Here is a 16,856-nt window from a genome sequence, read left to right on the forward strand (position 1 = left end):
ATGTTTTTTCTCTAAAGAGAACTTCTATATTCTGTTTTTTTAAATCTTTCCCCCAGTATTATTGAACATAATTGATATATAACACTGCATACATTTAAGTGTACAACATAATGACTTGATATATGTGGCAAAATGATTACCGAATTAACTAAGTGGCAGCCTGATGTGGAGAGCGGACTCATTTGAAAAGACCCTGATGCTGGGAAAGATTGTGGGCAGGAGGAGAAGGGGACAACAGAGGATGAGATGGTTGGATGGCATTACTGACACAATGGACATGGGTTTTGGTGGACTCCAGGAGTTGGTGATGGACAGGGAGGCCTGGTGTACTGTGGTTCATGGGGTCACAAAGAGTCGGACACAACTGAGCAACTGAACTGAACTGAACACATCCATCACCTCACATAGTTACACTTCTTTGTGTGTGATAAGAAATTTTAAGATCTACTCTTAGAAAATCTCAGGTACACAATATAGTACAAACTATAACCATCATGCTATACTTTACCTTCCCAGAATTTATTAGTCTCAAAATTGCAGGTTTGCCCAGGAATTCCCTGATGGTTAGAACTCTGTGCTTTCACTGCCAAAGGCCTGGATTCCATCCTGTGTCACAGAACTTAGATCCAACAAGCCACTAGGCTCAGCAAAAAAAAAAAAAAAAACTGTGAAAATTTGTACTCTCTGACAACTTTCACTTCTGCCCCTGGTAACCACTAACCTGCTCTCTTTCCATGAGTTCAGTTTTTCTAGAGTCCACATGTTAGTGAGATCATATAGTAGCTGTCTTTGACTTATTGTAAATAGCAAAATGCCTTCAAGTTTCATCTATGTTGTTGCAAAGGGCAGGATTTCTTCTTTTTCATGGCTATGTAACATTCTATTGTGTATATAGATACCACAGTATACCACATCTTTATCCACTCATCTGCTGGCGTATACTTAGACTATTTTTGTGTCTTGGCTATTGTAAACAATACCACGAGGAACATGGAAGTGATTTCATTTCCTTCAGGTGTATAAGGATTGCTTTGGCCCTTAGGATCTTTTGTTGTTCCATACAAAATTTAGGATTTTTTTAAAATTTCTGTAAAAATGCCTTTGGAATCTTGATAGGGATTGCATTGAATTTATAGATGGCTTTGTGTAGTAGGGATGTTTTTTAACAATATCAACTCTTCCAATCCATGACCATGGGATATCTTTCCATTTATTTGTGTCTTCTTCAATCCGTTTCATCAGTGCCTTATAGATTTCCGTGTACAGATCTTTCACATCCTTGGTTAAATTATTTCATATCCTTGGTTAAATTAATTCCTAAGTATTTTATTGTTTTTGATGTTATTGTAAATGGAATTGTTTCCTTTAATTCCTTTCCAGGTGATTTGCTGTTAGCGTATAGAAATATACAAAAATATCTAAATATATCTCAATTCTAATGGTGCTTACTCTTTAGTGGGTCATCAATGCCTATTCATGAAACAGTATGTACACAAGAATTCATTCTATCCATCTCCAAGTCACAGGAAGTTGTATCATCCCTGTCGCTAAAAGGATACAGGGTGGAATCATTTGGTAATGACAATTCTGAGGAATAAGTCTGAACACTCTGAGCTGATTCTGATGTCTTCTTGAAATCTGTAAGCAGGGAGGGAGACCCTGAAATTAAAAAATAGGTTAGAATAATAGTTTTCTTAATGCCAGGAACATTTTAAAACATCATTTGGAAGACCACTGAACTACTTGCAAGAGACTACAAATTGGTCACCTACATTCCTTCAGTAAGATGACATGCATCAAAAAGGAAAAGAAGGATATCTGCAATTCAGTGTAACCAATATGCATTGTAACAACAGTAATGATGATGATTAAATCTAATTATGGAGCCCACCTATATCTTGAGCTTTCCTGGTGGCTCAGTGGTAAAAAATCTGCTGGCCAAGCAGGGAATGCAGGTTTGATCCCTGGGTTGGGAAGATCCCCTGGAGATGGATATGGCAACCCACCCCAGTATTCTTGTCTGGAAAAGCCCATGGACAGAGGAGCATGGCGGGCTACAGTACATGGGATCACAAAAGAGCTGACCATCACCTTTATCTTAGATCAGTTTATCCATTCCCTTCCCCTCTTATTTGCCACAAAGACATTGTCTTGCTCTCACATTTTAAAAAGATAAGTCAGTAACTTAATCTCAATATAAATGGCAAAGTGATGGTGAGAAGAGCACATATTAAAATAATCAGGAGAGAACTTTGAAGAAAGATGCTTCTTTTTACATCAGAATCTGTCCATTGCAGTAACTTACTGAAATGATACAGTAGAGTTCCAGTGCATACAAGTTCATCCACAGAGGGGGATATCTTGGCCAGTGAGCTTCTTTCCCCTGGGGGTAGTTGACAAAATTCCTCCAGCAGTAATCATACTCTAAGGAAACACAAATCTTGGTTCATTTAACACACAGAACAGAAAGTTGAATCCAACTTAAAAATATACCATATAAAAATCCCTCTGGCCTATTTTCTGCTGGGGAAGGGCTAGATTCTTCCAGCATCCCTAAAAAGAAGTGGAGTGGGTGGCCATTCCCTTCTCCAGGGGATCTTCCTGACTCAGGGGTAGAACCTGGGTCTCCTGCTTTGCAGACAGATTCTTTACCTTTTGAGCCACCAGTGAAGTTTCCCAAAAGGAACTCAGCAATTATTGTAAGATGGTACAGAGGGGGCTTTGCTCGTGGCTCAGTGGTAAAGAATCCACTTGCCAATGCAGCAGATATGGTTCAGTCCCTGATCTGAAAGCCACAACTGTTGAGCCTGCGCTCTAGAGCCCGGGAGGCACGACTACTGAAGGCTGAGCACCCTAGAGACCTTGCCCAGCAACAAGAGAAGCCACCACAGTGAGAAGCCAGAGCACCGCCAGTGGAGAAGAGCTCACGCAGTGACGGAGACCCAGCACAGCCAAAATAAATTAATTAACAAAATAAATAAGGAGCGAGGAAAAGAGCCATCTCTTTGATGCTTTCTTTGCTATGAATTTCAGAAGTGGGCTTTTATTCTACTTTGGACTTTCACTTCTGAGACTTCCAGGCTGGGATAATCCAGTCTCCTGGCCTAGAAACACCACCACCACCACAGCCTCTTATAAACACCTAAGATTCTTGGTTTGTTGTTTTCACCTGGGTCTCTCATGACCTGGATAGTCACACCGCTGTGAAACAGGTCTTTGAGTCCTTGCCGGTTTTGTGGATCCGTGTGCTGGAAAAGCCGTGCTATGTAAATAACTAGGGTCACATTAGGATGCTGATTCAAAAATTCTCTAATGGCCTTGGAGCATTCCCAGCAGGGACTCCAGGACAAGTACCAGAAGATGGAGCAGCTGATGGATGGGCGAAAATGTCTTTCTGAAGCAATTTTTTCTATGAAATTGCGTTCAACATGCTTGGTGGTGTTTTTGCCCGAGTGTCGCCAGACGTCCCGGCTGTTGCCCCACTGGATTTCATAGAGCAGATAGGCCTCTTTACAGAAGTTTCTGGGGTCAAAGGAGAATTCAAATTCCAAGGGTTCAATTCTTCTCCTGAAATATAAAAAGCACCCCCCCGCCATGTCGTCATGTCATCATTTGACAGAAGGCAAAAGGAGAAGAGGGTGGCAGAGGATGAGATGGTTAGATAGCATCACCGACTCAATGGACACTAATTGGAGCAAACCCTGGGAGAGAGTGAAGGACAGGGAAGCCTGGCATGCTGTCATCCGTGGGGTCGCAAAGAGTCCAACACGACTTAGTGACTGAACAACAATAACTTCTTCTCCAGAAATAATTTCTCCTTTTCTATCAGGCAAACCTAAAGCATGACATCTCAGGAATTTTTTTTGTATTCTATATCTCAAAGTTATCTAGGGAGGTCTGTTTGGATTATCAGAGTTTCACAAACAGGGAAGAGGTTTTTCCCAACTCATGTTCTTGGGTTACCACTCTCTATACCGCTGTTTGGTAGTCTTGAATTCAGGTGTAAGTATGTCTCTGTGTCTCTTTTAAAGTTTTCTTATTATATTCTAATCTTATTTATTTTGGCCTCACAGCTTGCAGAATCTTAGTTCCCCCCACTAGGGACTGAACCTGGGCCCTTGGCAGTGAAAGCACTGAGTCCTAGCCACTGGACTGCTGGGGAAGTCCCTCTGAACTTTCCGTCTCACACTTAGAGGTGACCTGTCCCATTCAATCTTCATTATTCCTCAGCGGAATAGTTTTTTCTTTTATTTTCAGGTGTGGAATCCTCAAATTGCCAACAGGAGTCAATTACCAACTCTAAGAAGAAAGTAATTTAGCCTTGGGATTCTTCCACATTCAATTCTGTGTTTACTAATTCCTCATAAGAAAGAAATTAAAATTTCTCTCAAGGACATCTTTAGACATAACATTCTCTGTGGGCCAAAGTTATGACTCAGGGAAAATTCAGAATTATGCCAAGGACTCTGCAATATGGTTGAGTCATAAGTTTATTACATTCTCACATTCTCCACTCGTTCCTAAAGGATCACTTAATCTATTTTATAGAGTAATCCTTCCACCCGTCAAGAGATAATATGTTCCCTGACAAATCTCTCTGTTCCAGATTTAGGGATGAGGGCAGCGGGGAGGAAGCTTCGAGAGGGTGAGATGAACGGTGGGAGTAACATGGAAGCGTATATACTACCATAAGTAAAATAGATAGCCAATGGGAATTTGCTGTATGACTCAGGGAACGCAAACCAGGGCACTTTATCAACCTAGAGGAGTGGGATGGGGTGGGAGGCGGGAGGGAGGTTCAAGAGGGAAAGGACACATGTACATCTATAGCTAATTCATGTTGATGTGTGGCAGAAATGAAACCAATAATTGTAAAGCAATCATCAATCAGTTAAAAATAAATGCAGTTTTTAAATAGCTCTGGGGAATTGCCTGGCAGTCCAGTGGTTAGGACTCCGCTGTTTCATTGCTGGGGGACCTGGGTTCAATCCTTGATTGGGAAACTAAGATCTCCCTAACTATGTGGCATGGTAACATTAAAAAAAAATTTAGAAAGGTCTAGAAAATGGGCATAGGGTTTAAAATAGGAAGATCAAAGTGACAAACCAGTTTGCTGAAGTTTTCACTAATTTCTATGAAAACTTGTGATTTAAAGGAAGAAAAACAATAGTAAGAGAATAACAAAGGAGAGCTGGAAGATAGTTTTTTTCAACTGAAACCAAAAGGCACAGGAGGGAAGACACAAGAAGAAATAGTAAGCATGAAGAATGGAGTTGCAAAAACAAAGAATGGAGCATCAGAAAAGAGGAAAGGAGCAATAATGAAATTGCAGTCCTCCCCCTCCCACATGCTCATCTATTCTGGGTTGAATTAAATGTGCACTATGATAGTAGAATTCTTACCTCAATGTGGGATCTCCCGCTGGAGGACCTGTTGACCAAGAGATGATCATGTCAAGCGACACCCATGTACAAATCGAACCACTAAGAAAAAAGGCTCTATTCTTCTAAATCCACAAATCATATCAGAAAGTGCACTTGGAAGAGTCTCTCTTGAGATTTCCCTGGTGGACCAGTGGTTAAAACTCCCTGCTTGCACTGCAGGGGCAGGGGTGCAATCTCTGCTTTCGAACCTAAGATCCGGCATACTGCATGGTGTGGCCAAAATCAAAAGCCAACACACACAAAAAGGCATCAAGTGCCAAGTAATGTGTCTAAAGCACTGTTTTAGTCTTCTCCGTGTTATTCACAGGGCTTCCCAGGTGGCTCAGTGTTAAAGAATCCGCCTGCTGTTGCGGGAATCACAGGAGACTCAAGTTTGATCCCTGGGTCTGGAAGATACCCTGGAGGAGGAAATGGCAACCCACTCCAGTATTCTTGCCTGAGAAATCCCATGGAAAGAAGAGCCTGGTGGGCTACAGTCCACGGGGCTGCAAAAAGTCAGACACAACTGAACATGCACGCATACTATTCACAAATTCTCCAAATATTTTGTCTTATTAAAAAAAAATACACAGTAAACTATTAAAAACCATAATGGAAAAGAAAAAAAGTCTAAAATAAAAAAAATCAACCTCAATTTCCTTAGCTGGGCATTCAAGGCTCTCAACATGTCTTCAAATTTGTTTTTGAGGGTGGGGAGGAGGATAAATTTGGGAGATTGGAATTGACATATACACATTACTATATATAAAATAGACAATAAGGATCTACACTGTAGAGCACAGGGAACTCTACTCAATGCTCTGTAATGACCTATATGGGGAAAAAATCTAAAAGGAGTACATACATGTATATATATAACTTTCACTTTGCTGTACACTTGAAGCTAATACAACATTGTAAAGCAACTACAGTCCAATTAAAAAAAAAAGCAAATTTGCTTTCTAATCACATTGCTGATTGCTTCCAAAAACTCTTCTGTAGCCTAATCCATTCATTATATTCCACATACAGGTTTTGGAAAATTCTCTTAAACTCCTGGTGTCAGTCAAATAGGAATCTCCTTCTCTTTGCCAACCAAAATTCTGCCCTTTCAAGACCAAGTTCAAAACCCACCTCATCTGAAAATCATTTCCTTCTACCACCTGGTGTTCCTCCTTCCCCATGAATTTTTCTAACAGTAATGGAATCTTAAATAATCCATTAACATGCCCTGGTGCTAGAACTTCAGCTGCTATCTTAAATTTTCCTCTAGGAGTTATATTTTTTTAACTTAAGTTTTTTATTATGGTGAAACAAGCATTGCTTTAGTGTCATCTGATCAAAATCATGTACAGTATGAACAGGTAGTATTAATAATCACAACACCACCAATAAGAAGAACTGCTGTTTAAGAATAATATGAAGATATTAATAAATAGGAAAGTTGGAAAATGTTCATGAATACAAGCATGAACCAGACACATACGCACACACATAAAGGCAAGCACATACAGAGTTTTGGAGTTTTTCAAGAATACGGAGATTTCAGGCCCCCGCCCATTTACCTCTGTCAGAAGCCATGGTGCTCTGTCTCTGGACTTTTTCCTCTGGACTTATATTGTGCTAATTGCTGCTGCCAGCAACCTGCCCAAACATAGTTTCTGCAGGTGTGACCACTGCCACCTGTTTGATCAGAGGATGACTCATTCCTGAGTCTCAGGCAGATACTAGGTATCTAGACCGTACAGAGATCAAACTGCTGCTGCTGCTAAGTCACTTCACAGAGATCAAACTAGTTAATCCTAAAAGAAACCAACTCTGACTTTGGCTGGAGCTCCAATACTTTGGGCACCTGATATGAAGAGCCAACTCAATGGAAAAGACTTTCATGCTGGGAAAGGTTGAAGGCAAACGGAAAAGGGGGTGGCAGAGGATGAGATGGTTAGATAGCATCACCACTCAATGGAGAAACTCTGGGAGATGGTGAAGGACAGGAAAGCCTGGCCTGCTGCAGTCCCTGGGGTCACAAAGAGTCGGACACGGCTTAGTGACTGAACAACGACCACAACATACTGTACAGACAGGTAGCAGATGAAGAGCGCAATTGGTGAGGTTGATAAGAAAGCTTATGGTGCAGATAATTAATCTTGTAGCCTAATTCACTGAGAATGAATGTAGGGATATCTCCCTTTAAAGTTAAAACAAGACTGACACATTGCTGTTTACTGGAGAGAAGAGAGGAAGAAGAAAGGGAAGAGTGAATTGGCCTGGTTCTGTGACCTGAAGGTTTTCATTGGTATGTGGTGAAACAGTGAGGCCTTGCCCTTCTGCCATTATTCATTAATTTCTAACTTCCTCTTATTTTGCTCTTCACCCCAGATTCTCTTGGAAAGGGGAGGGGCATTATACACACAAAATCAAAAGAACTTTGGTCTCTGAGTCAGAGAATTATAACTGAACAAGTTTCAGGTGATTTCTCTTGCTTCATGAAGCAAAGATTAAGTGTATGGCCCCATCCACTTCCGCTTCCTTATCTGCCTTGAAGAAATGAATACTGTACTTCCTATTGCCATTTCCTCCTGTTGCCTGAACTCTGAGTTCAGCTCCTCTGGGTTTGAGCAAACACACTCCCAGAACTGAGGTCACCCTCAAGACCTAAGGCTCCCTCTAGGGCTTCCCTGGTGGCATCGACAGTAAAAAATCAGTCTGAAATGTGGGAGACCTGGGTTCGATCCCTAGGTTGGGAAGATCCCCTGGAGTAGGGCATGGCAACCCTCTCCAGTATTCTTGCCTGGAGAATCCCCATGGACAGAGGAACCTGGCAGGCTCATCGGGTGGCAGGGTCAGACATGACTGAGCAACTAAGCACAACACAGGGTCTCAGAACTACAGCCCCTGTACTTTAAGTCTCAAATTCTATGAACCCTACGCCTAAGCTCTAAACATAAGATTTTCTTAATCACAAAATCAAGCTGGAGCTGGACAAGATGAAGCAGATGTTTGGAGTGGCAGCGATAGTTTTGAAGAAGGGGCAGAAGTGCCACATCATAATTCAAGGTCCTTCAGGAGCCAAGTCCATGGGGTCCCAAAGAGGTGGACACAACTGAGCGACTGAACTGAACTGATCCCTGGAACTTGTACAACATACGTTACCTTACAGTAGCACGGTAAACTTTGCAGACTGACTAAGGTATGAATCTTGCGGTAAGATCAGCCTGAATTATACAACTGGTCTCAATCTGAAAGACTTTTATTTATTTATTTTTCTGGCTGCACTTCTCGGCATGCAGAACTTCCCTGACCAGAGATTGAACCCACAACCGCTGCAGTGGAAATACAGAATCTTAACCAGTGGACCCCTGGGGAGGTCCAAAGACTTTTATAAAAGGTACGCAGAGGTCTTCCCTGGTGGTTCAGTGGTAATGAATCTGTCCACCAGTGCAGGAGACGTGGGTTCCATCCCTGATGCTGGAAGATCCCGCATGCCCCTACAGCTACTGAGGCCTGTGCTCTAGAGCCAGGGAGCCACAACTACTGAGCACACGGGCCGTAGATCCTCTGCTCCCCAACAAAAGAAGCCGTAGAAATGAGAAGCCCCTGCCCACAACTAGAGAAAAGCTCACATAGCAATGAAGATCCAGCACGGCCAAAAATACAAGTAAATAAATAAATTCTAAAAACAAAAAAAAATGTAAGGAACGAAATTGGGTCATTTGTAGAGCTGTGGATGGACCTGGAGTCTATCATACAGAGTGAAGTAAGTCAGAAAAACAGTTGTGTTAGTTGCTCAGTTGTGTCCAACTCTTTGGGAACCTATAAACTCTAGCCTGCTGGGCTCTCTGTCTGTGAGATTCCTAAGTGAGAATACTAGAGTGGGTTGCCATTCCCTTCTCGAGGGGATCTTCCCAACCCAGGGATTGAACCCAGGTCTCCCATGTTGTAGGAGCATTCTTTACCACCAGAGCTACCAGAGAAAAACAGGTATTACATATTAACTCCTATATGTGGAATCTGGAAAAATGGCGCAGATGAACACATTTGCAGGATAGGAATAGAGATGCAGATGCAGAGAATGGACACGTGGACGCAGGGAGGAAGGACATAACAGGATGAACTGGGAGGAGGCTTGAAATAAATATACCAGCATGTGTAACACGGATAGACAGCGGGAACCTGCTGTTACAGCGCAGGGAGCTCCGACTGGTGCTCTGGGATGACCTAGAGGCGTGGGATGGGGTGAGGACTGCAGGAGGCCCGAGGAGAGAGGGAGATATGCATACACGTGGCTGATCAGGGATCGAGACCATCCCCATGGAAAAGAAATGCAAAAAAGCAAAATGGCTGTCTGAGGAGGCCTTACAAATAGCTGTGAAAAGAAGAGAAGCAAAAAGCAAAGCAGAAAAGGAAAGGTATACCCATTTGAATGCAGAGTGCCAAAGAATAGCAAGGAGAGACAAGAAAGCCTTCCTCAGCGATCAGTGCAAGAAACAGAGGAAAACAATAGAAGGGGAAAGACTAGAGATCTCTTCAAGAAAATTAGAGATACCAGGAGAACACTTCATGCAAAGATGGGCTCGATAAAGGACAGAAATGGTAGGGTCCTAACAGAAGCAGAAGATATTAAGAAGAGGTGGCAAGAATACACAGAACTGTACAAAAAAGAGCTTCACGACCCAGATAATCACGATGGTGTGATCACTCACCTAGAGCCAGACATCCTGGAATGTGAAGTCAAGTGGGCCTTAGAAAGCATCACTACGAACACAGCTAGTGGAGGTGATGGAATTCCAGTTGAGCTGTTTCAAATCCTGAAAGATGATGCTCTGAAAGTGCTGCACTCAATATGCCAACAAATTTAGAAAACTCAGCAGTGGCCGCAGGACTGGAAAAGGTCAGTTTTCATTCCAATCCCAAAGAAAGGCAATGCCAAAGTATGCTCAAACTACCGCACAATTGCACCCATCTCACACGCTAGTAAAGTAATGCTCAAAATTCTCCAAGCCAGGATTTAACAGTATGTGAACCATGAACTTCCATATGTTCAAGCTGGTTTTAGAAAAGGTAGAGGAACCAGAGATCAAATTGCCAACATCCGCTGGATCATGGAAAAAGCAAGAGAGTTCCAGAAAAACATCTATTTCTGCTTTATTGACTATGCCAAAGCCTTTGACTGTGTGGATCACAATAAACTGTGGAAAATTCGGCAAGAGATGGGAATACCAGGCCACCCGACCGGCTTTTTGAGAAACCTATATGCGGGTCAGGAAGCAACAGTTAGAACTGGACATGGATCAAGATTGGTTCCAAATAGGGAACGGAGTATGTCAAGGCTGTATATTGTCACCCTGCTTATTTAACTTCTATGCAGAGTACATCATGAGAAATGCTGGGCTGAAAGAAGCACAAGCCGGAATCAAGATTGCCGGGAGAAATATCAATAACCTCAGATAGGCAGATGACACCACCTTTATGGCAGAAAGTGAAGAAGAACTAAAGAGCCTCTTGATGAAAGTGAAAGAGGAGAGTGGAAAAAGTTGGCCTAAAGCTCAACATTCAGAAAACGAAGATCATGGCATCTGGTCCCATCATTTCATGGCAAATAGATGGGGAAACAGTGGAAACAGTGACAGACATTTTTTGAGGGGGCTCCAAAATCACTGCAGGTAGTGACTGAAGCCATGAAATTAAAAGACACTTGCTCCTTGGAAGAAAAATTATGACCATCCTAGATAGCATATTAAAAAGCAGAGACATTACTTTGCCAACAAACGTCCGTCTAGTCAAGGCTATGATTTTTCCAGTGGTCATGTGTGGATGTGAGAGTTGGAATATAAAGAAAGTAGAGTGTCAAAGAATTGACGCTTTTTTTTTTTTAATTTTTTTTGAATTGACGCTTTTGAACTGTGGTATTGGAGAAGACTCGAGAGTCCCTTGGACTGCAAGGAGATCCAACCAGTCCATCCTAAAGGGAATCAGTCCTGAATGTTCATTGGAAGGACTAATGTTGAAGCTGAAACTCCAATACTTTGGCCACCTGATGGGAAGAGTTGACTTATTTGAAAAGACCCTGATGCTGGGAAAGATTGAAGGCAAGAGGAGAAGGGGGTGACAGAGGATGAAATGGTTGGATGGCATCACTGATTCAATGGAGATGCGTTTGAGTAAACTCCAGGAGTTGGTGATGGACAGGGAGGCCTGGCATGCTGCAGTCCATGAGGTCGCAAAGAGTTGGACATGACTGAGCAACTGAACTGAACTGAACTGATAGCTGATTTAATTTGTTGTCCAGCAGAAACTAACACAATATTGTAAAGCAATTTTACTCTAGTTAAAAATATATAAATATTCAATTTAGGTCATGTCCCGTTCCTGTTATACATTTTTAAAAAAATACATGAACATATACGTTTGTAATCACTCCATGATCAAGATATTTGAGCTTGTCATCACTGCCCCAAATGTTCATGTTTGTTTGCAATCATCCTTCCACTCCCAGTCCTCAGTTCAGTTCAGTCACTCAGTCGTGTCTGACCTTTTACGACCCCATGAATCACAGAACGCCAGGACCCCCGTCCTTCACCAACTACCAGAGTTTACCCAAACTCATGTCCATCGAGTCAGTGATCCTATCCAGCCGGTGATGCCATCCAGCCCTCTCATCCTCTGTCGTCCCCTTCTCCTCCTGCCCCCAGTCTCTCCCAGCATCAGGGTCTTTTCCAGGGAGTCAACTCTTCGCATGAGGTGGCCAAAGTATTGGAGTTTCAGCCTCAGCATCAATCCTTCCAATGAACACCCAGGACTGATCTCCTTTAGGATGATCTGGTTGGATCTTCTTGCAGTCCAAGGGACTCTCAAAATCTTCTCCAGCACCACAGTTCAAAAGCATCAATTCTTTGGTGTTCAGCTTTCTTCACAGACCAATTCTCACATCTATACATGATCACTGGAAAAACCATAGCCTTGACTAGACGGGCCTTTGCTGGCAAAGTAATATCTCTGCTTTTGAATATGCTATCTAGGTTGGTCATAACTTTCCTCCCAAGGAGTAAGCATCTTTTAATTTCATGGCTGCAATCACCATCTGCAGTGATTTTGGAGCCCAAAAAAATAAAGTCTCACACTGTTTCCACTGTTTCCTCATCTATTTCCCATGAAGTGATGGGACCGGATGCCATGATCTTAGTTTTCTGAATGTTGAGCTTTAAGCCAACTTTTTCACTCTCCACTTTCCCTTTCATCAAGAGGCTTTTTAATTCCTCTTCACTTTCTGCCATAAGGGTGGTGTCATCTGCATATCTGAGATGATTGATATTTCTCTCAGCAATCTTGATTCCAGCTTGTGCTTCCTTCAGCCCAGCGTTTCTCATGATGTACTCTGCATATACGTTAAATAAGCAGGGTGACAATATACAGTCTTGACGTACTTCTTTTCCTATTTGGAACCAGTCTGTTCCATGTCCAGTTCTAACTGTTGCTTCCTGACCTGCATATAGGTTTCTCAAGAGGCAGGTCAGGTGGTCTGGTGTTCCCATCTCTCTCAGAATTTTCCACACTCCCCGTCCTGCTGCTGCTGCTGCCTAGTCACTTCAGTCGTGTCCGACTCTGTGCTACGGCACAGACGGCAGCCCACCAGGCTCCCCTGTCCCTGGGATTCTCCAGGCAAGAACACTGGAGTGGGTTGCCATTCATCCTAGGCAACCACTAATGTTTCTATCACTAAAGCTTAGTTTGGATTCCTCTATAATTTCATTCAAAAGGAATCTCACAATCAACCTTTGATGATTGCTTTTGTAGAATAAAATTCACATTTATGTAAAGCAAGAAAAATTTAAACATAAAAATTCTTCTCTGGGACTTTCTGGTGGTATAGTGGATAAGAATCCACCTGCCAATGCAGGGGACACAGGTTCGTTCAATCCCTTGTCCAGGAAGATTCCGCAAGTCCTGGGATGGCTAAGCCCAAGTGCCTACAGCCCCAGCTCTGCAACAAAAGAAGCCACCCCAGTAAGAAATCTGAGCAACCCAGTGAAGAGTAGATTCCACTCACTACAACTAGAGAGTAGCCCACGTGCAGCAACAAAGATCCAGGGCAACTGAAAATGAAAATAAATTTTAAAAAATTTCTGCCCTTTGACCTCACCCCTCTCCACGTTGTGAATTGTCTATCTACATTATGCATGAAACAGATCTCCCCCATTGGCAGGAACATCTGCTCAACCATAAACTGCAAATCCTAGCATCAGCAAGAGAACTCCTTAAAAGATAACATTCCCTCTTGGTCTTGTCACAGGACCCACTACAATGGGGTTTAAATCTGGATTATGTAAACTGTCATTTAACGTATAGCCATCTGTTTCAAAAAACTTACATGAACTGTGTCTCAACTTCTAATGAGCAGAACAGTTCTCAGAGCTTCCTGGGTTATAATCCTCAAATTTGTCTGCAATAAAATTTTTCAATTCTTTCTTGGATGAACTGATTAATTTTTCATCAACACACTTTTTGCTCAACTACATTGTGAAATTGATCTACGTAATTAGGTGTATCAGCGGTTCATTTCTTTCTATTTCTGGAATTCCATTATAGGGTTTTGTTACAATTTATTTATTCCTTTATCCTTTGGTGGACTTAGGCTAATGCAGTTTTCGGCTATGGTGAAGAAAGATGATGTGAACATCGTGTACAATTCTTTGTGTAACCTTTTTTTATTTTCTTCTCTTGGGTAAATAAATTGGGAGTAAAATCATTGGATCAAATAGATAAGCATTTAACTTTTAAGAAAATTATTGGCCTGTTATAATACTTCACACTCCGACCAGGAGGAAATGAATATCCGAGTCGTTTGATGTCCTCCCCAATACTTAGTCAGCCTTTCTAGTTGCAGTAATTTCTGTGGGTATGTAGATTTTAATTTGCATCTCCCTGGTTCTTAATGATGTTGAGCATTTTTCATGTGCCTGTTAATTATTTATATGTCTTCTTCTCTGAAGCCTGTTTGAGTGTTTTGTCCTTTTTTTATTGTTATCTCCTTACTAATTTGTAAGAATTCTGTACATATTTTATTTACAATTCCTTTGTCATATGTGTATATATGTTTTCTGTATATATATTTTCTTTAGTATATACCTGTATATATATCTGTATATATATTTTCCTTAGTCTCTGACTTGACTTTTCATTTCCTTAATGGTGTCTTTTGAAGAATAAATGTTCTTAATTTGGGAGAAGTTCAATTTATCAATCTTTTTTTTAATGGTTAGTGCTTTTTGGATCTTGTCTACAAAGTCATCGCCTACTCAAACGACATGAAGATATTCTCCTATATTTTCTAGTACTCATAGTTTTGGTTTCAGCTTTTATATTCGGTCTACAATCCATTTATTTGAGTTTGTGGTGTGATGTTAAGAATCAGAGTTGACTTTTGTTCATATGGATATTACATATTACTCAGCTAGGGCTACCACAAAATGGGCGGGTTAAACTACAAGTTATTTTCTCAGACTTCTGAAGGTTAGAAGTGCAAGATCAAAGTTCCAACCAATCTGGTTCTGGTGAGAACTTACTGGCTTGTAGACACAGCCTTTTTGCTGTGTTCTCACTTGAACTTGCAGGTTCCCCTGGTAGCTCAGATGGTAAAGAATCTGCCTGTCATGTAGGAGACGAGTTCAATTCTTGGGTCAAGAATATCCCCTGGAGAAGGAAATGGCAAACCATTCCACTATTTTTGCTAGAGTATCCCATGGACAGAGGAGCCTGACGGGCTACAGTCCATGGCGTCCTCGGGGTAGCAAAGAGTCGGACATGACTGAGCAACTAACACTTTCACTTTTACCTGATCTTATGTTGTGTGTTCATCAGGCGCTCTATCTATCAGATCTAGGCCCTTAAATCTATTTCTCACTTCCACTGTATAATCATAAGGGATTTGGTTTAGTCATACCTGAATGGTCTAGTGGTTTTCCCTACTTTCTTCAATTTCAGTCTGAATTTGGCAATAAGGAGCTCATGATCTGAGTAACAGTCAGCTCCTGGTCTTGTTTTTGTTGACTGTATAGAGCTTCTCCATCTTTGGCTGCAAAGAATATAATCAATCTGATTTCAGTATTGACCATCTGGTGATGTCCATGTGTAGAGTCTTCTCTTGTGTTGTTGGAAGAGGGTGTTTGCTATGACCAGTGCGTTTTCTTGGCAAAACTCTATTAACTCTTTGCCCTGCTTCATTCCGCATTCCAAGGCCCAATTTGCCTGTTACTCCAGGTGCTTCTTGACTTCCTACTTTTGCATTCCAGTCCCCTATAATGAAAAGGACATCTTTTTTGAGTGTTAGTTCTAAAAGGTCTTGTAGGTCTTCATAGAACCGTTCAACTTCAGCTTCTTCAGCGTTACTGGTTGGGGCATAGACTTGGATAACTGTGATATTGAATGGTTTGCCTTGGAGACAAACAGAGACCATTCTGTCATTTTTGAGATTTCATCCAAGTACTGCATTTCGGACCCTTTTGTTGACCATGATGGCTACTCCATTTCTTCTGAGGAATTCCTGCCCGCAGTAGTAGATAAAATGGTCATCTGAGTTAAATTCACCCATTCCAGTCCATTTTAGTTCACTGATTCCTAGAATGTCGACGTTTACCCTTGCCATCTCTTGTTTGACCACTTCCAATTTGCCTTGATTCATGGACCTGACATTCCAGGTTCCTATGCAATATTACTCTTTACAGCATCGGACCTTGCTTCTATCACCAGTCACATCCACAGCTGGGTATTGTTTTTGTTTTGGCTCCATCCCTTCATTCTTTCTGGAGTTATTTCTCCACTGATCTCCAGTAGCATACTGGGCGCCTACTGATCTGGGGAGTTCCTCTTTTGGTATCCTATCATTTTGCCTTTTCATGCTGTTCATGGGGTTCTCAAGGCAAGAATACTGAAATGATTTGCCATTCCCTTCTCCAGTGGACCACATTCCGTCAGACCTCTCCACCATGACCCGCCCGTCTTGGGTTGCCCCGTGGGCATGGCTTGGTTTCATTGAGTTAGACAAGGCTGTGGTCCTAGTGTGATTAGATTGACTAGTTTTCTGTGAGTATGGTTTCAGTGTGTCTGCCCTCTGATGAACTATGGAATGAGGTTCATGACATTGTACAGGAGACAGGGATCAAGACCATCCCCATGGAAAAGAAATGCAAAATGGCTGTCTGGGGAGGCCTTACAAATAGCTGTGAAAAGAAGAGAGGTGAAAAGCAAAGGGGAAAAGGAAAGATATAAGTATCTGAATGCAGAGTTCCAGAGAATAGCAAGAAGAGATAAGAAAGCCTTCTTCAGCGATCAATGCAAAGAAATAGAGGAAAACAACAGAATGGGAAAGACTAGAGATCTCTTCAAGAAAATTAGAGATACCAAGGGAATATTTCATGCAAAGATGGGCTCGATAAA

At 41.8% G+C, this 16,856-nt stretch overlaps 1 protein-coding gene across 1 annotated transcript; it reads right to left on the minus strand.

Moving 5' to 3' along the window:
• Positions 1–1,500: 1,500 nt before the first annotated feature.
• On the minus strand, positions 1,501–7,034 carry APOBEC1 (apolipoprotein B mRNA editing enzyme catalytic subunit 1). Its single transcript, XM_069582002.1, has 5 exons — positions 6,989–7,034; positions 5,403–5,430; positions 3,170–3,567; positions 2,306–2,424; positions 1,501–1,659 (listed from the first exon to the last, which is right to left on the minus strand). Exons 1-5 carry the CDS (start codon positions 7,002–7,004, stop codon positions 1,501–1,503), a joined length of 720 nt encoding a protein of 239 aa, XP_069438103.1. The 5' UTR covers positions 7,005–7,034.
• Positions 7,035–16,856: the final 9,822 nt, after the last annotated feature.

Source organism: Ovis canadensis, chromosome 3 (genome assembly GCF_042477335.2).
Source record: "Ovis canadensis isolate MfBH-ARS-UI-01 breed Bighorn chromosome 3, ARS-UI_OviCan_v2, whole genome shotgun sequence".
Classification (NCBI taxonomy): domain Eukaryota; kingdom Metazoa; phylum Chordata; class Mammalia; order Artiodactyla; family Bovidae; genus Ovis; species Ovis canadensis.

What these genes read in the sequence shown, in the direction of transcription:
- APOBEC1 (XM_069582002.1), bottom strand. An exon ending in GCGGGAGATCCCACATTGAG is followed by an intron (nt 3,568 to 5,402) that starts GTAAGAATTCTA and finishes TTTATATTTCAG; the next exon opens with GAGAAGAATTGAACCCTTGG. An exon ending in AACTCTACTGTATCATTTCA is followed by an intron (nt 1,660 to 2,305) that starts GTAAGTTACTGC and finishes TTTTAATTTCAG; the next exon opens with GGTCTCCCTCCCTGCTTACA.